At 43.3% G+C, this 23,566-nt stretch overlaps 1 protein-coding gene across 1 annotated transcript in view; it reads left to right on the top strand.

Annotated features, from left to right (window-relative positions):
* The window catches only part of LOC127574499 (annexin A13-like), a 34,857-nt gene extending 22,930 nt beyond the window's left edge, over positions 1-11,927 (top strand). Inside the window, exons 6-11 of the mRNA XM_052023528.1 lie at positions 1,165-1,244; positions 3,801-3,869; positions 3,956-4,057; positions 5,667-5,742; positions 10,500-10,612; positions 11,808-11,927. Of these exons, the coding sequence (XP_051879488.1) occupies positions 1,165-1,244; positions 3,801-3,869; positions 3,956-4,057; positions 5,667-5,742; positions 10,500-10,612; positions 11,808-11,927 (560 nt within the window). The remainder of the gene's footprint in view (positions 1-1,164; positions 1,245-3,800; positions 3,870-3,955; positions 4,058-5,666; positions 5,743-10,499; positions 10,613-11,807) is intronic.
* The last annotated feature ends 11,639 nt before the right edge of the window (positions 11,928-23,566 follow it).

The following is a 23,566-nucleotide window of genomic DNA, read 5'->3' as shown; positions in this document are numbered from 1 at the left end:
AGGAGAGTAACCCAAAGCAATATATAGCAACCATTATATATAGCAAATTTTCTTATAGGCACTTCTTAAATGCTGCCAGCGACCCAGCTTCAACTATTCTCTCAGGCAGTGCATTCCAGGTACACTCCACTCTCTGGGTGAAGAAGGTCCCCCTCAGATCCTTTCTGGATCTCTTCCCTCTTACTCTAAATCTATGCCCTCTTGTTTTTATCTACCTCTGATATGGGGAAAGTTTACTGCAGTCTACCCTATCTATACCCCTTATAACTTTATATACCCCAATCATATCCCCTCTTAACCTCTCCATTCCAGGGAGAACAAACTTAGCCTCTCCAGTCTCTCCTCATCATTGAACAACTCCATCCCAGCATATGTGTGTGTGTGTGTGTGTGTGTGTGTGTGTGTGTGTGTGTGTGTGTGTGTGTGTGTCTGTGTGTCTGTGTGTCTGTGTGTCTGTGTGTGAGAGAGAGAGAGAGAGAAAAAGATTTTGTACTTTGGTACGTGTGTGATGCCAGGGAGTAACCCAAAGCAATATATAGCAATCTTAACAAAGCAAAATATCCCAAAGATGTTTACATGGAAATTATCAAACAAAAATTGATGCTTAGTTTCAAAAGGAGATATTGGAACAAAATCACATGGTCACACAGAAAGGCTTTAAGGAGGAATTTAAAGGAGGAGAGAGAGAGATGAGGGGTGTAGGGAGGGAATTCTGGAATTTAGTTCCTTGGCAGCTGAAGGCACGGCTGCCAATATTGGAATGATCAAAACTGAAGAAGCAAGAAGCCATGTTAGAAACAAAGAGATCTCAGAGGGTTGTAGAGCTGGAGAAGGTTACAAAGAAAGGGACCCATGGGGATTTGAAATTGACTTGTTGCTTAGCCAGAAGACACAAAATATTGTTCAGATCTACAATTAAGTATTTCTAGTGGTTTCTGCTGTGATGTGAACTTGGGCTATTACCTCTCTCCATTACACTGTGGGAGACAACTGACCTTGGAATGGTATTGCTGATACCAGGGAATTTTGGATGCAGTCTGGATACGGGTGGACTATAGAAGCAAGCGTAATCCTGACCACCATTTCTCCCTCTCACTCTGTATCCATTATATTGGATTTAGACTCAATATACATGGTAAATCTTATCCCTCTGCTCTGCTGCAGTGTTCCCATGTGATCTAGTAAATGATATTCAAAGTGACACCAGTGGAACTCTACAGAAATTGCTGCTCTCATTGCTTGAGGTAAGAAATATTGAGAGGTTCAACACTCTCTAAAAATGACAAAAAAGTACTGACAACAATGAAGGCTACTTGTTTATCTCAATGCTCATACTTAAGAACACCTGATAAATGAACAACTAACAAGATGGTTAATAAAATCAAACCACCTTGCCTTAGCTAGTATGAATGTAATATCCATTTTAATATTTATCCAAAACCTTATTAGAAAAATGTGGAGTTATAGAATAAAAAGAAAGATTGACACAGGAAGGAAGGATGTCATTCAGACCTATGTGCCCACTTTGGCTTTCTATGAAAGGTCTCAATTCCTCCAATTTCCCTGTTCTTTCCAAAATCTCAGCAAACAAGAGATCTGGTCAGATAGAACATTAAAACCCAACCTGAACTCAACAGAACCATAGCCAATCAGAGCAGAATCTGACTGGACCAAGGCCAATCTAAACAACCTGGTCTATGACCAATCCAAAGATAAACGATCATGGCAAATCCAAGTCCAACCTAACCACAGCCAATCCAAAATTGACCTGACCAAGGCCAATCCAAACGTATTCGGTCTATGATCAATCCAAACATGACCCAATCATTGGACAATTCTATGGTCTGTGTTTATGGTCCAACCCAACCATGGCTATTTAAACCCCTGACCCAACCACGGCCAATGCAAACCCGACCTGACTGAGGCTAACCTGAATATAATCCAACTACTGCCAATCCAAACCCAACCCAAGCTGATCACAGTCAACTGGGCCCAACCAGACTTGAATACAGCCAATTCCACCCTAACCCAACTATGGTCAATCCAAACCCAACTTGGGGCAAGCCAGACTAGTGCATACTTTTCCTCTTCATTTGTTATCCAGTTCCTTTTGAAAGGTCCGATTGAAACAGCTTCCATTGCTCGTTCAAGCAGAATGTCCCAAATCACAACAATTTGTTCATAAAATAAATGTGATTATTTCACTCTCTGGTTGATCTGACAAACTTTGAATTAAAATAAAAACTAGGGAAGGTTTGGTTAGCATGCATAAGGGAAAAATAAGTTAGAGCTTCAACAGAAGTCAGTCATAGAAGCCATCTCTGTGACAGAGCTAGCCAGGAAAAACCATCCCTCACAACCAAGAAAAAGAAGCCAAGTGGTATAAGCAGCAGTTAGATGTCAAGATTTTGATATATTCACCAAAAGTAAGCCAGTTCTGGCTCTGACCAAATGTTTTCTAAGCAAGGCCTTGGAGGGGGGAGCGCGGAGGGGGCTGGATACCAGGAGGGATGGTGAGTTGGAGGGATGGAGGCAGAGAATGGGATGTGGGGTGGTTTCAGTTTGACATTCAGATTTTTTTATGATGGATATTAGGAAGAAGGAGGATCAAAATGGATGTTCAAAACTTGGACTTTGAAAAATGTGTGGAGAATCCAGCAGGAAGGAAAGGAATAGAGATAGAGCCTCACTCTTCAGAGCAGAGGACTGGTGTTGAAACTAGTTTAAGTGTGGTGAGGGCTTCAGCCTCCATCATTCCTTCAGGGACCGAGTTCTGGACTCTCCCTCATACCCACGTTTTGGGGTGAAAAAATTCTCCTCAGTTTCCCTTTAAGTCCTTCCACTGATTACTTTAAATCTACGACTCCAGTCACTAACATCTGTTAGATGAAATAGATCATAGAGTCAAACAGAACAGAAACAGGCCATTCAGCCCACTACATCCATGCTGACCATCAAGCACCCAAATGTACTAGTCCCATTTACCAGCATTTGGTCCTTCCCATTTATCTTGTCCATGCCTTTCATAATTTCCTCCACCTCAATTAAAATTCTCCTCTGCACCAAAAGGATGATCCCAGTCTATCCAAGTTCCCTACACAGCTAAGATTCAGCATTCCAGGAATGATCATTGTGGATCTCCAATGCACCCTATCCAGTCTCTGTGGCCTAGGTCGTATACAGTCACCCCCTGCTCATACATTCTCAGCCAATAAGGAACAGTGTCTCAATTGAGTCTTAGCCACCATATATTGGTTTTTGAATCATAACTTGACTGCAGTCTTTAGTTGCAATCACAAGCATCTCAGCAAAACAAAATTCTAATTTGCATCTCAAAAGAATAAAAGAAAATTGCAGATACTGGAATTCCAAAATAAAAACAGAAAGTGCTGGAAATATTTAACAGGTCAGGCAGCATCTGTGGAAAGAGAAGCAAAGCTAACATTTCATGTCAGAGACCCTTTGTCACAAAAGAGTTAAATTTTAATTCCTCCCAGAGTCCTGGCCAAAATTTACCCCTCAACTAACATCACTAAAACAGATTACTTGGCCATCATCATGTTACAGTTTGTAAGAGTTTGCTTTGCATCAATTGTCTACTAATTTTCCTACATTATAACAGAGAATACAATTTAAGAAGACTTAATTGGATATAATTTGTTTTGTGATGTCCTGAGATTATATACAATAGATATGGTAGTCTCTTCAACCGAATCCAACCAGAGAGACCAGCTGTTCACTGAAAAATAATAAGTGTAGCAATGACTTGACTAACCTTATTGATAACTGTACAAATGCAGGCCAACCGAGATGAGGGGTTCGAAGTCAATGAAGACCTGGCTGAACAAGATGCCAAAAAACTGTTTGAGGTGAATAAAACTCCAATCCATGCAAGAATAAAAAGATGCTCTTTGCAATAACTTTTGAAATAAAAAAAACTCATTTCTGTTTGCAGGCTGGTGAAAATTGTTGGGGTACAGATGAACTGGCATTTAATACTGTCTTAACCAAGAGAAGTTGTATGCAGCTGAGGGCTACCTTCAAAGCCTATGAAATAGTGAGTAGCAATCACAATTTGTGTCATTTGGAAGCAAATAAGAACACTGGAAAATAGGAGCAGGAGTAGGTTACCAGGCCCTTCTAGCCTGCTCTGGCATTCAATGTGATCATGGCTGTTCTATGCTAACCTCAACTCCTCTTCTGCACCATTTTCTTTGGTTGCCAATCCGGGTCATTGAGAGGGAGTGAAGTCAAGGAGATTGAGACATTAGCTCAGAGCCAATCAATTCAGGAGCTAAGATTGGAAAGTGTAGATCACTCCCCAGTGAAAGAAACCCTTGATCTTAGCTTTACTAATAACCCTTAACCTAATAACAAGAGGATATGAAGTCAAGGCAGGACATGCACATACCTCTCTTGGCCATGCAGCTTGTTGCCATGACTATGTAACGAGGTGGAGCGAACCGCAACTGGTAATTGGACCTCAGGAGGTGGATTCTGATGCCTCATCCTTGTCCACCCTAGTGGCCGAGAAATAATTTTTAAAATAATTGCTCTTTTAAGAAAATATTACATTTATTAAAACTACACCTAGCACATAAATCAATTACAAATGTTAATATTAATTTTTAAAAAAGAGTAAAAAATTACACTGATATTCAGTCACTGTTTTATTGGTCAGTGATTCCATCTAATAGGGCTGGACTAGATGCATCAGTTAAGGCTGGAGTGAAACAGAAGGGTTAGGTGCCAAGTGGGTATGGCCACTCAACTCAGTGCTTTACCGAATGTCCCTGGACTTAATGCAAAAGTCCACCAGCAAAGTGTGAGATCCGATATGTACTGCAAACTCCCCGTGTCTGCATGGGTTTCCTCTGGGTGCTCTGGTTTCCTCCCACATTCCAAAGGCGAAAAGGTTAGGAAGTTGTGGGCATGCTATGCGGGCACCGGAAGTGTGGCAGCACTTGCGGGCTGCCCCCAGAACACAACGCAAAAGATGCATTTCACTGTGTGTTTCGATGTACATGTGACTAATAAAGATATCTTATCTTATGAGAGTTGACCATCCATCCCCATAGAACCTGCTCCACCATTCATCAAGATCATGGCCTGATCTTGTACCTCAGCACCATCCCTTAACATCCAGAAATCTATTAATCTGTGTTTTGAATGAACACAATCACTAAATCGCTACCGCCTTTTGGGATAGAGGATTCCAAAGATTCACCGCCCTCTGGGTGAAGTTGTTTCTCTCGTCTCAGTCCATTATTCTCAAACTATGCCCTGGACTCCTCAGCCGGGGAAAGCATCTTCCTGCATTTAGTCTGCCCTTGAAATATTTTGAAAGTTTTGATGAGATCTCCTCTTATCTGTACTCCGACACATTAGTTGGTTGGTGATTCCCTGAGGAAGCATTAAATCCCATCTGCATATTTCAGACCAATATCTCATCCAGGTGGTGGTACTTCCAGCAGTGCAGTGCTCCCTCAGTACCGTGCAGAGTGTCAGCATGAATTCCATGCTCAAATTTCCAGAGTGGGATTTGAACCCATGACCTTTTGTCTCTGTGGAAAGCCACCCGCCAAGTCATGACTCCCTTTAAGTAACTACAGATGGATTAGTTGGTGGGAGAGGGGCTGTTGCTGATCTCCCTCTTATCTATCTAGCTCCATGGCTCAAGCATCGAGGAGGTGATCAAAAGAGAAACATCTGGTGACGTGAAGAAGGCTTATCTGACAATCGGTAAATTGTTGAGTAATGATTAGTAATAAGTTAGACTGTTTTATTTCGAAGCATCGTGTGTGAGATTACTTTTCTTTCCTTTCTTAAAAAGCTTCAATATTATGGCAAACGTTAGTGTCACAGCCTCAGTTATGAGTGTCTGGTAATGCATGAGTTACAGCAGCATGAGAGATGTAGAAGAAGGCTATTCAACCCCTTAATCCTGTCTACCATTCTTTTGGATCAGGCTACTCTGTATTACAATCTCTTCTATCTACCTTGGTTCCCTAACTCCAAAAGCTTCTCCTAAACATAAACCCATTCATCAGCTTGAAAATGAAAATGACAAAGAGTCTTCAACCTGAAATGTTATCCCTATTTCTCCCTCCACAGGTGCTGCCTGACCTGATGAGTGTTTCCAGCATTTTCTGTCTTTTATCACACTTTGTTTGTTCAGCTACACTGGCCTTCTGAGCAGCTAATAGTATCAGTATATTGATGTAACAACAGGAAAATTCAAAGGTAGAAAAGCAAAAAAGCAGCAGATGTTGGAAATCTGAAATAAAACAACAGAAAATGCTGGGGATAGTCGGCGAGTCAGGCAGCATCTGTGGAAGGAGAAAGAGAGTTTGAAGTCCTTCCATCAGAACCCAAGCTCAAAGCTCATCTGATGTGGTCATGATTATTTCAAAATAATTTATTCTTTACCTTTTCAACAGCAGACAAATGGCTGCAGAACGTAGCAATGGGTACCAGAATTATCTGGATGTAACCAGTCAATTCCCCAGGGCAATGCCTGATAAGTCTCATGGCAAACTTTAAGTTCATTTTCGGTGATCTTAACCTGGGTAGAATTAGCACACCCACAATATGTTACAAAGAATTTACAGCACAAATGCAGGCCTTTAGTTAAATATACAAGGGGGAAAGAATGCAGTGACAGGGAGAGATAAGGTGGGTGGGAGGGGGTGGCACTGAGGTACATCAGTTAGCGCTGTTCCTTTACGACTCCAGAGACCTGGCTTCGATCCTGACCTTGGGTGCTGTTTGTGTGGAGTTCTCACGTTCTCCCTGTAACCAAATGCGTTCACTCCTCTGTTCTCTGGTTTCCTGTCCTATTTGAAAGGCAACAAACAATCTGCTTGAGAAACTCAGTGGGTTTGTGGGGAGAAAAGAGTTATCGACTTTTTGGGTTGAAACCCTGCATCAGGGCTGAGTGTGGAGAGGGGAGATGGCCAGTATAAAGGGGAGGGGGAGGGGTGAGACAGGGGCCAGTAGGTTTCTCTGCTTTCACCCGTCACCCACCTTCCTCTGCCTCCCAACTCCACCCCTCCCTCTCCTTACACCTCACTCCAACTGCCCATCATCCTTCACCCCTCCTTGGTCCACCTATCACCTACTGGCCCCTGTTTCACCACTTCCCCTCTCCTCTTTGTACCAGCTATCTCCTCTCTCCACACTCAATCCTGATGCAGGGTTTCGAGCCAAAACATCGACAATTCCTTTCCTCCCACAGATGCTGCTCGACCCGCTGAGTTCCCCCAGATTGTTTGTTGCTCCAGATTCCAGCATCTGCGGTCTCTTGTGTCTACATTTGAAAGGCATGTGGATTGGTAGCTTAATTGGCTACTGTAAGTTGTCCCTAATTGTAGATGGGTGGCTGGGAAGGGGAGAGTTGATAGTAATGCAAGATGGGATTACCGTAGATTGGTGCATGATGGTTGGCATGGACACAGTATGCTGAAGGGCCAGTTCCCGTGTTGTATGACTCTATGACACTCTTTGACACTGTGAAGCTCAGTGGATAGACCTGTTGGGCTGAATGGGATGTTCTTAAGCTCTTTATTTCACATAAATCTTCATAATAATAGCAAGTACCAATAGATGAGGTATCTAATGAAAGAATCAAGTGGTACGTTCATAAGGTTCTTAGAAGGGTGATAATTCTAATGCTTTGGGTATTGATAATTGAGGGAGGAAGATAATGAGGGAGGAGGTGCAAGGGATTGCCCTGATCTCTTGCTGTAAGTGTCCTAGAAAATTGGCAGAATTCCCAAGGTAACAGCTGCTCCTCACGCACTCACACTATCTCACTGGGAATCCTGCTGATGTTCTCTGAGATTTATGGCAGGAGATTGGCTGGGCTCCTCCTGGAACTGCAGACAGATATATTTTGGTAGGAAATTTACCAGATCATTCGCTGGTGGAACAACAACCAGTTGAAGGTGCTTAAAGAACATAGGTGGGTCAGTAGGTAGTATTCCGACTTCTGAGTCCCAATGTCATGACTTTATCTCCTACTCCAGAGATTGGAGCAGAGAAATCCAGGGGAATATCAACGGGATGATTGGGAAGGAATAGAATGGGATTAATAGTATTAATATCATTTCTCATGAAGAAATTGAGGATTCTACAGTATGAGACCTCTATCAAAGTGTACCTCATTGCCCCCTTCTTGGCCACTCCCAGGGTCTATGCACTCCCTTTAGGTCACTCCTGGGACTCCACCCTCCTTCACGGCCCTTCCCGAAGTCTGTGGGCTCTCTCACTTTGGGTACCACCCTGTATCTCTGCCCTCCCTCTCAGCTATTAAGCCGGAAAGGGCTCAAAAAAGTATTTACGAGGATGTTACTGGGACAGGAGGGGTTGAGTTATAAGGAGAGGCTGGATAAGTGGGGCTTTTTCCACTAGAGTGTAAAAGGTTAAGGCGTGACCTTATAAAGACTTATACAGTCACGAGGGGCATAGATATGGTGGATATCCATAATCTTTTCCCCGGGGTAGGGGAGTCCAAAACTACAGGGCATAGGTGTAAGGTAAGGGGAGAAAGATTTAAAAGGGACCCAGGGTACAACTTCTTCATGCAGAGGGTGGTGCATATATGAAATGAGCTCCCAGAGAAAGTGGTTGAGACAGGTATAATAACAACAGTTAAAATACATTTGGATATGAGCAAGGATAGGAAAGGTTTAGAGGGATATGGGCTAAATGCAGGCAAATGGGACCGGCTCAGTTAGGCAACCTGGTCAGCATGGACGAGTTGGGCTGAAGGTCCTGTTTTTGTGCTGCGCAACTCCATGGCTCTACGAGTCTATTTCCATGATCTCTGTCCTCATCTGTTCTCAGGCCTCCATCTTCCCTCTTGGCTGTTTCCAGGGTCTCCAACCTCCCTCTCAGCCTCTCCCAGCCCTGGATGCCTGTCCACCCAATCCCAGACCCCAGACTCACCTGTTTCTGCAGCAAACCCTATCGACCCAACCAATTACGTTCCTGGACTTTAACGAAGATCTGCAATATACCAAGCAATGTGTGTCGAAGAATCAATAGTCACTGAGACAAAACATTCCACAGACAGGATTTAATGGCATGAGTTAAATGTTTTAGGAGCAGAAGGAGGCCATTTGGCCCCTCAAGCATGTTCTGGCATCCATTTTTGCAAGCTCAACTTTTCATTGTTGCCTACCCACAGAAACCTTTCACCTCCTTGCTCATCAAGAATCTGTCCACCTCTCTCTTAAAAATACTCAAAGGCTTTGCTCGTCAAGACAACAACCTTTCCCTCCTAGTGGCATGGTGTCAAGACAACAACATCTCCCTCAATGTCAGCAAAATGAAGGAGCTGGTCATTGACTTCAGGAAGAGGGGTGGAGTACACACCCCTGTCTGTATCAATGGTGCTGAGGTGGAGATGGTTGAGAGCTTCAAGTTCCTTGGTGTATCACCAACAATTTGTCCTGGTCCAGCCATGTAGAGGCTATGGCCATGAAACACACCTCTATTTCCTTAGAAGGCTAATGAAATTCGGCCTGTCCCTGATGATTCTCACCAATTTTTACAGATGCAGCATAGAAAGCATCCTATCTGAGTGCATCACAGCTTGGTATGGCAACTACCCTACCCAAGACCGTAAGAAATTGCAGAGAGTTGTGAACACAGCCTAGTCCATCATACAAACCAGCCTCCCCTCAACTGACTCCGTCTACACTTCCTGCTGCCTCGTGAAAGCAGCAACATAATTAAGGACCCCCCCCCCACCCCAACTCTGGTCATTCTCTCTTCTCCCCTCTCCCATCGGACAGTAGATATAAAAGCTTGAGAGCATGTGCAACCAGGCTCAGGAACACCTTCTATCCCACTGTTATCAGACTCCTGAACGAACTTCTCATACACTTAAAGATGAACTCTTAATCTCTCAATCTACCTTGTCATGACCCTTGTACTTTATTTGTCTACCTGCACTGCACTTTCTCTGTAACTGCAACACTATATTCCACATTCTGTTTTCTTTTTACTACCTCAATGTACTTATATATGGTATGATCTGTCTGGATGGCACACAAACAAAAGTTTTTCACTGTATCTCAGTACATGTGACAATAATAAACCAATACCAATACCACTGAGGATTAGAATTCCAAAAACTCAAAAACCCTGGAGGGAAGTAAATTCACCTCTGCTCTTGTCTTGCTTAGATGATCCCTTTATTTTTAAACAGCAACCCCTAGTTCTAGATTCTCCTACATGAGGAAATATGCTCGCCACATCCACCCTGCCAGGGCCCCTCAGGATCTTATAATAAACATTTTATAGTTTAAGTTGTTTCTGCTTCCCAGAAACGAACGTACCTAATGACTTTTGCAACTAAATATAATAATTATTTTTCTGCAGTTTTGTCTGTCTTCTTTGCCAGCTTTTGAAGTCTGTCCTGTGATTTAGGTAGGGTCTTAAGCATCAGCCAATGAATTGGCACTCAGTATTTTTTTATTTTCCTTAACCAGTTCAGTGTACCAAGGACTGCCAAGTCTATTTTGCAGAGGTGTTACATGAAGCAATGAAAGACGTGGGGACAAGCGAAGACACATTGATTCGTATCCTGGTCTCTCGCTCAGAGGTAACATGGAATTCAAACTTGGCTTTATGGGTCTGGTTTCCAGTTAGGTTGGATGATGGCAGGAAATGATTGACAGCATACTGGAAGTACATGCTCATGGATGAAGTCAATTAACCTCAGACAACACTCAGCAGGTCAGGCAGCATCTATGGGAAGAGAAGCTGTCAATGGTTCAGGTGCGAGAGCCTTCATCGGAACTGAGAAAGACAGAAATCACATTTTAAAGCCGGTGAAGTAAAGTACTTTGATGGCACAGTAGCACAGCAAGCAGGTCCACTGCCTCACAGCTCCAGTGATCAGGGTTCAATCCCGACCTTGGGTGCTGTCTGTGTGAAGTTTGCATGTTCTCCATGTGACTACGTGGGTTTCCTCCAGGGGCTCCCACATCCCAAAGATATGTGGTGTAGTGGTCAATTGACCTCTGTAAATTTCCCCTTGTGTGCAAGTGAGTGATAGAATCTGGGAATGTGAGGAGAATCATATGGGATTAGTATAGAATTGGAGTAAATGGTGCTTAATGGTCAGCACGGAATGGATGGGCTGAAGGGCCAGTTTCTGCATTGTATGACTCTATCACTCTGTGAAAGACTGTGATGGTTAGCATGGCAACTAACTCCCCTCCTCACTCCTCCAAATCTTTCCACAACCTCTAAGGCCTACATGAAAATAGCTCAAACAACACTGAAGAAACTCCACACCATCTAGAACAAAGCAACCCGCTTGACTAAGACCGCAAACTCCACCCGAAACTTTCACTCCCTCCACCATTGTGGCTGCAGTGTGTACCATCCATATGGTACATTGCAGTTTCTTTGTTAGCGCCTGCCTAACCTTTGACCTCTACCAATGGACATGGGGCACCACCACCTGTAGCTTCCCCCCCAAGACACACATCATCCTTCCTAAATTGTTCCTGGGTCTAAACCATGGAGTTCCCTCCCCAACAGCACTGTGGGAGCACCTTCATCAGAATGACTGAAGCAATTTAAGAAAGTGGCTCACCATCACTCTCTCAAGGGCAAGTAGGGATGGGTAAAAAATGCCAACCTTGCCCATGACAATGACAACCCATGAATGAAACACACATCATCCTCCCCTGCCCTCCTCCCACAGTGATGTGCCTCCATGTAAAAGTGAGAGTTTAAGATGACTCCCACACCATAAGAAATGTGACCTGCAATTCTTCATTCAACAGATTGATCTTCCAAACATTAAGGAGAGGTATCAGGAGATGTACAAGAAGTCTTTGGCTGATGAAATCAAATCGGAGACTTCCGGATATTTTCAGAAAGTTCTGCTGGCCTTAGTAAAATAAAAATATGGATGGTCGGAATCGAAGTACCCACATCATCCTGTGCTCATCAACATTCAGTGGACATGGCTGTGTTTCATTTTACATGGTGCCAATCATGATATAATCCTTTTCAAAATATAGTATTGTGGCATTATCTCTTTTGGAAAAGGCAGACTATTATTTATAAATACTTGAAACAATAAAACTGTTTGAGCAAGAGGGAAAGTGCAGGGGAGTGGGGCTAGTTGAGTGGCTCTACAAAAGAACGAAGCATCAGTGGGTCTAATGTGCTCCTTTTGTGCTGTATCATTTTCCAAGGAAAGATATCTGATATTATACGAAAAGACAAGGCATAGTGTTCAGTAGGATATGGTTTTATGGAATGGCTGAGGGTTTGTGAGTGGTGAGTATCGGGAACATGTTGTCTGACTGTGAGTGGGAGGTGCGTTCAATCATGAGTTTCAACGATTCAGTGCTGGAAAGAGAAGGATTGTAGGGAAAGTAGAGGCATGGAACCAGTTGCATTGCTCTTACAAACAATCGGCATGGACTCAAGAGGAGCAAGTGGCTTTCTATGCTTCTAATGAACTTGCTGGAAATATTGGTCTGTGTTACATTTGAAGACTCATTTTACCTCTGGCATTGGCCAGAACCATCCTAGAATGTTAGGGAGCTACCTATTTCCTACTATCCATTAGGGTCCTGCGATTGCTTGGCAACCATACTTCAAGAAGGGACAAAGGTGCTCGGTGTGGGAAATGGGAAATAAAGTATCACACTGACAAAAAAGATGTTCTTTAACATCTCAATGATTAAGCATGATTTTAGAAGTGCAGACCAAACTTTTTCTGGGAGAGCTAAATGCAGAACAAGTGTTGCATTCTTTCAGCTTGCTAACCATCAGAAGTTCAGAGGCTAGAAGAACCAGCAAATCTGTTATTTTTAATGATGTATTCAATTTATAGCTTCCCTAAGTATGACAGTATCGACCCACTGTGATGTTCCACTCTCTTTTACATGTACAATATAGTTCTCATTTCAATGCAAGTGCATTATAATTAAAAGGAAATCCACATTAATAATTCATCATGTCAATAGTTTGTCTATTCCGAGGCACAGACTCTGTTTAACATCTTTGCAAGTTGGGAGTTCATTGATGTAACATAAAAATAATGCATTTATTTTTCCTAGAATTACCACATCAAAATGTGACTCTGACCCTTCACTCATCCAACCTGTGACTGTGAATTCTCCCAATGTCACAGCATGAGCTGTTTGATTTTGTTTCTATGGTTCTGTGTGCCTCTTCACATCCATGCCTGATCCTATGATTACATGTTATAAACATCAGTAGGACTTGTTTAATACAGGGGACAAATATTTATTAAAAGTCTCATCACTGGACGAACACGTGGATCTGATGAAGCAATACCTCGTCACAATAATTCTGTGATTGCAATGGTGGGGTGAGGGAAAGGGGTTGGAGGAGGGAGACCAGATGTGAACATTTCTTGCATTCCACCACTCCACCGTTCTGAGAGTGTAACGTTCAAAGTAAACAGCCCCTTTATTTCCTGGGAATGTGCATTACACAGGGGCAGGAGAAAGCCATTCAGCTTCTTGAGGCCAGTTTGCCCTCCACTTTGATTGTAGCTGATATAATGGCTCTACTTGTGTCCAAGTAAGCAGTAAATTAAACATAATACATAAAAAAGTCAGGGCAGCCCAGGGGTGAAATTAAGAAGTGTTCCCTCTGGCTTCTCAGGTGTCTGAAACAAGCTCCTGTGTTTTTGCATGATTTTTCCTTACACAAAGTGGGTACAGAGTACAACGGAGTTATAGAGTAAAACAACATGGAAGCAGGCTCTTCCGCCCAACTAGTCCATGCTGACCAAGGTGCCCATCTGAGCTAGTTCCATTTGCCCGCATTTGGCCCGTATCCCTCTAAACCTTTCCTATCTATGTACTTATCCAAATGTCTTTTGAATGTTTCCATTGTACCTACCTCACCTACTTTCTCTGGTAGCTTGTTCCATATACTTCCTCTGCATGAAGAAGTTGTCCCTCAGGTCCCTTTTAAATCTTTCCCCTCTCACTTTAACCCTATGCCTTCTAGTTTTAGGTTCCCTTTGACTGGATAAAAGACTGTGCATTCACCCTATCTATGCCCCTCATGATTTTTACTGTGTCTTGGTACATGTGATAATAATAAACCAATTTACTAATTTATACACCTCTGTAAGGTCACCCCTTCAGTCTCCTACTTTCCAAGGAATAAAGTCCTAGCCTGCCCAACCTCTCCCTATAACTCAGGCCCTCGAGTCCTGGTAACATTCTTGTAAATCTTCTTTGCACCCTTTCCAGCTTAATGACATCTTTCCGATAAGTGTGTGACTAAAACTGTACACAATACTCCAGGTGCGGCCTCACCAATGTCTTGTGTAACTGAAACATAATGTCCCAACTCTTATACCCAATGCCCTGACTGATGAAGTCCAGTGTGCCAAACACCTCTTCACCATCCTGTCTATCTTTGACACCACTTTCAGTGAACCATCTGCTTGTACTCCTAGGTCCCTCTGTTCTGCAATACTCCCCAGGGCTCCACCATTCACTGTATAAGTCCTACCCTGGTTTGACTCCCAAATGCAACGCTTCACGCTTATCTGGATTGAACACCATTTGATGGTGAGGGTCGGTGTGATTCGACCTTGGACAGGTAGTATTACATGTGTGGTATCCCAGATTCAATATGTTGGCCTGGAAGTCCTTAGTGCACCCATGGATGTGACAGCAGAACGCTAAGGACCTTCTGGTGACCTCCTGCAGTTCCCATGGCCAGGTTGTGGAGATGATGAGGAGGTTGGTGGGGATGGTTAGTAATGTCTGCTGGTTGCGGGCCTGATCTGAGTCTGTACTATTGTTTGGGGAGTGGGCGGGACAAAGGATGGGAGCTTGTTTGGTTGTGTCAAGGTTTGGGCAGAGTGGGAGAGGGATTTGGAGATTGACGTCTCCATTGGGGGGCTGCTGGGATTCATAGGGTTGGGTGCTTGGCAGGGAGGAGTTTGAGGGATCAGTGGATCAGTGGGTCTTATAGCACCTCAGTCTGGGATAAAAAATTTACATTTCTTTTGCTTATCCTGAAGAAAACTCCTCTCCAGTACTTCACTTCCAAAACATTCTTTGGGGTCAATGGTACCAAAACTAAGAGGGACAGGTTAGACACAACTATCTTGTGTATATCCTGGTATGGGGGTTTAGTTACAAGGACAGGTTTCACAGGGTTGCACTCTCTGGAATTTTGAAGCTTAAGGGATGATTTGATCAATGATATTAAGGGGAATTGATCAGGTAAACAGAGGGGCAGTATTTTTGCTGGCTTGGGGTGTTTGGGCGTGGAATGTTCAAAATTCAAGGCCACAGTGGAGGGGTGAAATTTGAAGCCACCTCCACAAACTTCAGTTGATGCCAGATTAATGTTTTCAAATATGAGCTTGACATAACTGTGTTAGCCAAAGATGTTACAGGATAAAGGGAAAGGTGATTCTATCGAGTTATCTCATAGGTTAGCCACAATCTCAGTCAACGGCAGAACAGGCTCAATGGGCTGAATAAGCTCTTCCCATTCTAATCTTCCTGTGACCCTGGCAATACTCAACAAGTTAGTCAGAATCTGTGGAGAGAGAGATGTAGTTAATGCTTCAGGTTGTTGGCATCAATGAAACTTTAAGTATGTATCTCTCTCCGCATATGCTGCCTGACCTGCTGAGTGTTTCCAGAATCTCCTGCTTTTATTTCAGATTTTCGGCATCTGCAGCTTTTTGGCTTCAGTGACCCTGTATTTACTGGCCAAAAGGGGACAGAAAGGAACTTCTCTCAAAACTGGCTTGGCATATTGATTGGGTTTTACAAGCCTTTCCATCTAATATATAAATAATTCACAACTACACATTACAAGACTGGTAGATCTGAGGCTCCCTTCCCTCAGCATTAAAATCATAAACAAGTATAGAGTCACAGGGAGATACAGCATGGAAACAGGCCTTTCAGCCCATCAAGTCTGCACTGACCATCAAGCACCCATTAATAGTAATCCTACATTTTTTATTCCCCCGACATCCTCATCATGAGGGACATCGATAGGGTGAATGTACGCAGTCTTTTTCCCAGAGAAAGGGAGCCAAAAACTAGAGGGCATAGGTTTAAGATGAGAGGGTAAAGATTTAAAAGGGATCTGAAGGGCATATAAATGGAAGGTTATGTTGTTGTTGTTGAGAGCTTGGTTATGAGCCAGACACTAGCTAAGGGTTAGATTAAACTGGAACCCCAAGGCATCAGGAAAGAAAATGGCTTTTGAGCAATTCCACAATGCCCCACAGTAACCCCACTTGAGATTCTCAATTAGCTGCCATTTATATACTTCAGTCAACATAAATCCAGCTCAGCCACAACTAAAACAAAAAAATCACACAAACCAACCTCCCTTCCATTGACTCCGAATACACTGAGGCCAGCTGCCTCAGGAAAGCAGCCAATATAATCAAGGACCCCTTCCACCCTGGTCATTCTCTCTTCTCCCCTCACCCGTTGGGCAGAAGATACAAAAGCATGAGAGCACAGACTCAAGGACAGCTTCTATTCAGCTGTTATCAGACTCCTGAACAGAATTCTCATATGCTAAAAGATGAACTCTTGATCTCTCATTCTATCTCGTCTTGCCCCTTGCACCTTATTTGTCTGCCTGCACTGCACTTTCTCCATGACTGCAACACAATATTCTGCATTTTGTTTTGCTTTTTACTACCTCGACCAAATATGTATGGCCTGATCTGTCTGGATGGCATGCAAAACAAAAGCTTTTTACTCCATCTCGGTACATGTGACAGTAATAAACCAATACCAAAATTGGCCAAGTGTGGAGTCAAAGCAAGTATTTAGAAAACGGATGAAGTAGGTTTATAACAAACAATGTGTAGGGTTGAATGAAAAAGAACGAATTAATTCAGTAGGTAGCCTGGCATGGGGTGTGATCATTACCAGACCTTTACTGAGTCACCCTCTGCTGGAGAGAATGGGTTTACCACAAATTTATTCAGCCTGAGGAAAGCCAGCCAAAAGTTGTTGTTGACAATCACACTGACGTGGACCAGAGCCAAGGGACTCTTTTGCGGCCAAACAGTCTGTATGTGGGTCAACTGCAGTGCAGGTACAGAGTGACTGATGGTATTTTCCATGATGTCTCCTCTGCTATGCTGGGCTCCAGCCAAGATGAATAGTTTCCTGGCACTGGGACCACACAAAAATACTTCCACCCTCAGAATGAGTGGCATAGCATTTAACCAGTGAGCGACCGGTCCCACGAGAGAGTGTCGCTGTTAGAAATAAATCAGAAATAACAGCGGCATCGCAGAAGGAAGTGCAATCTTATGTGAGCAAATCCTTGATAATTTATTCTCCTGTTGGTTATTTTGCCAGAATGCATAGCTTCAGTCTCAGGTACAGGGGAAAATATTTAGGATAGAGATGAGGAGAAATTTCTTCACCCACAGGGTGGTGGACCTGTGGAATTCTCCACCAACAGAAGACAGTGGAAGCCAAGTTGCTGAATATATTTAAGGAGGAGACGGATAGATTTGTAGGCACTAAAGGAGTGATGGGGAGAGAGCGAGGAAATGGCACTGGGAGAGAGGATCAGCCATGATGGTATTGCATGGCAGTGCAGCCTCAAAGGGCTGAATGGCCTCCTCCTGCATTTGGAAATCACATGATGCTTCCATTGTAAGCTAAAGAGCAGGAAATCCCACCAGTTGCAATCGCATTCAAGCTGCTTTACCATAAGTGCTGCCCTGTTGTCATTTACCAACACCTACTGCTACTCTTCATCTCCTGTTCCCTTCCACAGGAAATTAACCAAACCAGAACCCAGTGAGCGATGTTGTCCAGTGCCATGCTGGGCACAACTCCCGCTGCCGAGCCAGTTACCTGGGTCATGCCTACTCCCTGGGGGTAGCTATAACGCAGTTTGGGAACCCGTGTCCAAGTCTGACGCTCCAGGTGAAGTATTGAGAAAGTGCTGCCCAGCAGACATGCCTCCCTTTGGATGAGATTTTGAAGGGACCTCATTCCCCCTTCGAGGTGCAGCTAGAGTCACGGAGAAATACAGCATGGAAACAGGCCCTTCAGCCTAACTCATCCACGCTGACCAAGGTGCCTGCCTAAGCTAGTCCCATTTGACTGCATTTGGTCCATATCCGTCTAAACCTTTCTGATACCATGTACATCCAAATAAGTGGCTTTTATATGTTGTTTTGTACCCACCTCTACCACTTTCTCTGGGAGCTTGTTCCATTTACGCACCACCCTTTGCATGAAGAAGTTGCCCCTCTAGTACCTTTTAAGTCTTTCCCCTCTCACCTTAAACCTATGCCCTCTAGTTTTTGATTCCCTTTCCCCTGCATTCACCCCATCTATGCCCCATGATTTTATACACCTCTATAAGATCACCCTCTGTCTCCTACACACCAAGGAATAAAGTCCTAGCCTGCCCAACGTCTCCCTATAACTCAGGCCCTCAAGTCCTAGCAACATTCTCATAAAGCTTCTTTACATTCTTTCCAGTTTAATGACAGCAGGATGCCATTTCAAAGAAGAGCAGGGGAGTCACAAGAGACTGCAAATGCTGAAATCTGGAGCAATAAATAAACTACTAGAGGAACTCAGCAGGTCACACAGCATCTGTGGAGCCAAAGGGATGGTCAATATTTTGGGTCGAGACCCTGAACCATGACTGAGAGCACAGAGGAGAGACAGGATACTGGTGAGGCTGCACCTGGAGTACTGCGTGCAGTTCTGGTCTCCTTACTTGAGGAAAGATATACTGGCTTTGGAGGCAGTGCAGAGGAGGTTCACCAGGTTGATTCCAGAGATGAGGGTGTTAGCCTATGAGGAGAGGTTAAGTCGCCTGGGACTATACTCACCGGAATTCAGAAGAATGAGAAGGAATCTTATAGAAACATATAAAATTATGAAAGAGATAAGATAGAGGCAGGAAGGTTGTTTCCACTGGTAGGTGAGACTAGAACTAGGGGACGTAGCCTCAAGATTCGGGGGAATAGATTTAGGACCGAGATGAAGAGAAACTGCTTTTCCCAGAGAGTAGTGAATCTGTGGAATTCTCTGCCCAGGGAAGCAGTAGAGGCTCATTAAATATATTTAAGACACAGTTAGGTAGATTTTTGCATTGTAGGGGAATTAAAGGTTGTGGGGAAAAGGCAGGTAGGTGGATCTGAGTCCACGGCCAGATCAGCCATGATCTTATAGAATGGCAGAGTAGGCTCGACGGGCCAGATGGCCTACTCCTGCTCCTATTTCTTATGTTCTCATAGCCAGTACAAGGAGGTGAACGTGAGGGGTGAGGCAGGAGCTAGCAGGCAATTAGTAGAACCAGGTAAGGAGGGGAATGATGAGCAAATGAGCCCAGTAAGGGGAGTGGAGAGTGGAGGTAGATAATAATAATTCCATTTCCTCTCACTACTTTGCCTGTTACCTATTCTTGCTCGGTAAAGCAAACAACATAATTGAAGGCCCCTCCCACCCCGGACATTCTCTCTTCACCCCCCTCCCATCATGCAGAAGATACAAAAGCCTGAAAGCACATCCCACCAGACTCAAGGACAGCTTCTACCCCACTGCTATAAGACTATTGAACGGTTGCCTAGTACGTTAAGATGGACTCTTGACTTCACAATCTACCTCGTCATGGCCTTGCACCTTATTGTCTGCCTGCACTGCACTTTCTCTGTAACTGTTACACTTTATTCTGCATTCTGTCATTGCTTTTCCCTTGTACTACCTCGCTATACTGGTGTGATGAAATGATCTGCATGGATGGCATGCAAAACAAAGTTTTTCTCTGTACATTGAAACATGTGACAGTAATAAACCAACTTACCAATTTTTTTACCAGTTTCTCTTCTCACATCCCTATCAACTCACCCCCTCCCGATTTTTCTGCTACCCACCTACATAATAGGGGCAATTAACCTAACAGCATTTCTTTGGGATGTGAGGGGAAACAGGGACAAGGAGAAAATGCAATGTCCATACAGAGAACACTCGGGGTCAGAATCGAACCAGGGCTCACTGGATTTTAGTGCAGCAGCACTAACTGCTGCAACTGTGTTGCCAACTGTTCTCCCTCGTACTTGGGGCCAATATTTCTCTCTCTGCTGACAACACTAAAACAAATAATCTCATCATTGTCACTTTGGTGTTTGCCGACCTTACTGCATTTAAAATGACCACCATGTTACCTACAATAGTGATCGCACTTAAGATGGCCCTAAAGTGCTTTCGCACAAGCTAACTTTTGAAAGGTCCTGCGTAAATACAGTTCTTTTTCCATCTTTTATCAGAAGGCATTTTCTCATTGGGCTAGGATCAGATTATTTTTTAAACCTACCGATTTTAGTGAATGATGACTCTGTCTTTAGAAATGTTGGCAGAAATTCAGCACTTCAGAGGGATGGAATTATAAATCTTTGCTCCAAACTGCAAGGACAAAATCTTTTCACAAGGATGTTGCTGGGACTGGAGGGCTTGAGTTATAAGGGGAAACTGGATGAGCTGTGACTGTTTTCCCTGGAGTGTAGGAGGCTGAGGGGTGACCTTCTAGAAGTATACAAAATCATGAGGGGCATAGATAAGGGGAATGGTCACAGTCTTTTTTCCAGGGTAGGGGAGTCTAAAACTAGAGGGCATAGGTTTAAGGAGAGAGGGGAAAGATTTAAAAGGGAACTGAGGGACAAGTTTTTCACACAGAGAGTGATGGGTATGTGGAATGAGCTGCCAGAAGAAGTGGTAGAGGTGGGTACAACTGCAAGATTTAAAAGACATTTGGGCAAGTACATAGGTAGGAAAGGTTTAGAGGGATATGGACCAAATGCAGGCAAATGGGACTTGCTCAGGTAGGTAATTTGGTCGGCATGGACAAGCTGGGCTGAATAGCCTGTTTCTGTGCTGTATGACTCTGTAACTCTATTGCAGTGATCTGTGGAATTAATCCTCTGCTATGTACCAATTTATCAGAACAAAGTTCAGAAAAGCAAAGCACATTGAAAACAAGGTTTAGTTTTGAAGTTCTGATGGAACCTCCGGTTTGGGGAAATTAATCCAGGTTTGGCACTTGGTAATCAGTTCTTTCTGGATGTGTCCCAAGCTTAAAGTAGATGGAGATGGGCCCCTTCAAATGCTGCAAAAATTAGACCACCCTGCCTCAGAGGAGACATCAAAACAGTGCATGTCTTATCTTACCACTAGCACAAACAAGCAAGTGAGATGTCACATGTGCTGTGAGTTGAAAGTGCATGCTGGTCTATTAATAGTCTCGGAATGTGAGTAATGTTTTGTGTCTGAGTGTTGAACTAAATACAAGTATCAAAGCAAGACTGTCTGCCTATTAACAAATCTGGAAACATTAATTCAGGAAAATTTCACTGACACCACCACAGTGAGGCCTTCACATTCTCCGGCTGTGCTCGCACATCTGAGAACCGCTGTCAGACAGCATCAGACCAGAAAAGAAGGTGTAAAGAGGAAAATTCAACACAATCCAGAAGACTTTGCTCTGGACACCATTAACCCTGGAACTCAGGTAACTTAATAATCTACCAGAAATGTGTAAACACATTAAAACTTACTGCATTACCAGCTCGTGTCTTTCTTCAAGCTTGTAACTTTTTGTCTTCAAGCTTGTAAACTTCTGATCTTTGCTGCTCAGTTTGAAAATATTGTTGACTCAATGATGTTATTAGGGAATAGAATTCTTTTATGCAATCGGTAAGATTCCATGACTAATTGCTCCTTCTACACGAGGTGTTTGCACCTGCCATTCATTCCAACGAATGGGATGTCCTCCTTAATTCAATCTCTAATATTCCTGGGGAGTTTGGGTGTGTCTTGCGGGGTCTTAGGAAGGAATAGGGTAGGAGGTAGGGGACCGGGTCGAAGACTGAGGTGGGACACATTTGGGCAAGCGTTACTTAAACTTGATGATGGTTCCTTCATATTCTACCTCTCCACAGTCCACTCTTGAGCATTTTCCCTTTGTTGCTGATATCGAGAGGCCTTACTTCTTTTGACACAGTGTCTATCTGGTGTTAGTAAGCTTGGAGAAGAAAGGATGAGGCGAGATGAAGAAGTCTAATATCACATCAATTTGACCTCATTCATGCCTGAGAGGCACTAATTCTCGAGGTGTCACTTACCTACTGGGCAAAAGAAGTAATTGGCATAAATACCCATTACCAGATGGAGTGCCTCTCAATCAGATGTTCAAGTCAAGGTTGAGGGGGATATGGACCAAACATGGGCAAATGGAGCTAGCTTCGTTGGGCATCTTGGTCGGCATGGACTGGTTGGATCGAAGGGCCTGTTTCCGTGCTGTATGACTCAATAACTCTAGAACAGGAAATCATTTCACCTTATTGGACAAATAGAAAAAGAACTTAGCTCAGGAATGAGGCGATACTGCAATCATCCCAATCAGATCATTCAATATGTGGTACACTGACCAATCAGAAACCAGAATTCTGCACAACAAACCAATGAATTTCTTCCCATTGTTTTTGACCACTTTTTCCTTCTTCTCTGGGGTCAGTGACAATTAGAAGGAAAATCATTTTAATTATGGAATGGGATGTGCCTGATAACACTGACATTTATTGTCCATCCCCAACTGCCTCTGTACTGTCACCCACATCGGTAGGTCTGGGGTCACATATAGGCCAGACCTGATAAAGACAGCAGATGCCCTCCTCTGAAGAACATTAGTTTGCTTAACAATCCAGCAGTTTCACGGTTACCACTGCTGAAATTTACTTTGTTTTATTATTTCTATTTAAATTTACCAGCTGTCATGATAGGATTTGAACTGAATGGTCGCAAACTCTGATTGCTAGACCAGTAGCTACTGTGTCCCCAGTTTCCAGTGTAATAACTTTGCAAGAGAATTTTATGCTTTTTTTTGGTGTGAATTGTTTCATGCTAGAGTTTCCCTGACACTTGGAGACTCCCCTGGCATTAACCCACCCTATTGGCACTCAACATGTCTCAGTTGGAGCAGGATGTCTAACCTGGACGGGTCTCACCGCATAGAATGAAGCTAGCTTTTTGAATGAGCCCTTCAATTAATCCCACTCCCCTTCCTCTTTCCTCAAAGCCTTGCAAATGTGACTTCTTCAACCAACTCTCCATTTCCCTTTTGAAAATTCATGTAGAATCAGTTTTCATTCCCCTTTTAGGCTGTGCGTTCTAGATCACAACAACTTAGTGCACAGAGTGATTTTACACATCCCACAAATGGCTTTTCTGTCAATTATCTTTAAAAAAAGCTATAAAATTTGAGGCTTCATCCAACCAAGCCGAGCACCATGAAATGTTTATAAAACAAGTGAAACTCTCTAGAATGCACTGTTATCCACAATCAACCCACATCCACAAAGTCATTATTGGTGTGGAATCATTTAGAGAATGTTTATATTATTTGCATGTTTAATTCTTCCTGAACCAAGTTGTAACAAATGCATAAAGTATGCCATAGAATTTCTGCTTAAAAAGATCTGGGTTATCTTTAATGCCTCAAAATCTTTTTGTTTTATAGC

The sequence above is a fragment of the Pristis pectinata genome, chromosome 9 (genome assembly GCF_009764475.1).
Source record: "Pristis pectinata isolate sPriPec2 chromosome 9, sPriPec2.1.pri, whole genome shotgun sequence".
NCBI classification, from domain to species: domain Eukaryota; kingdom Metazoa; phylum Chordata; class Chondrichthyes; order Rhinopristiformes; family Pristidae; genus Pristis; species Pristis pectinata.
This window is presented reverse-complemented; position numbering and strand designations above follow the sequence as displayed.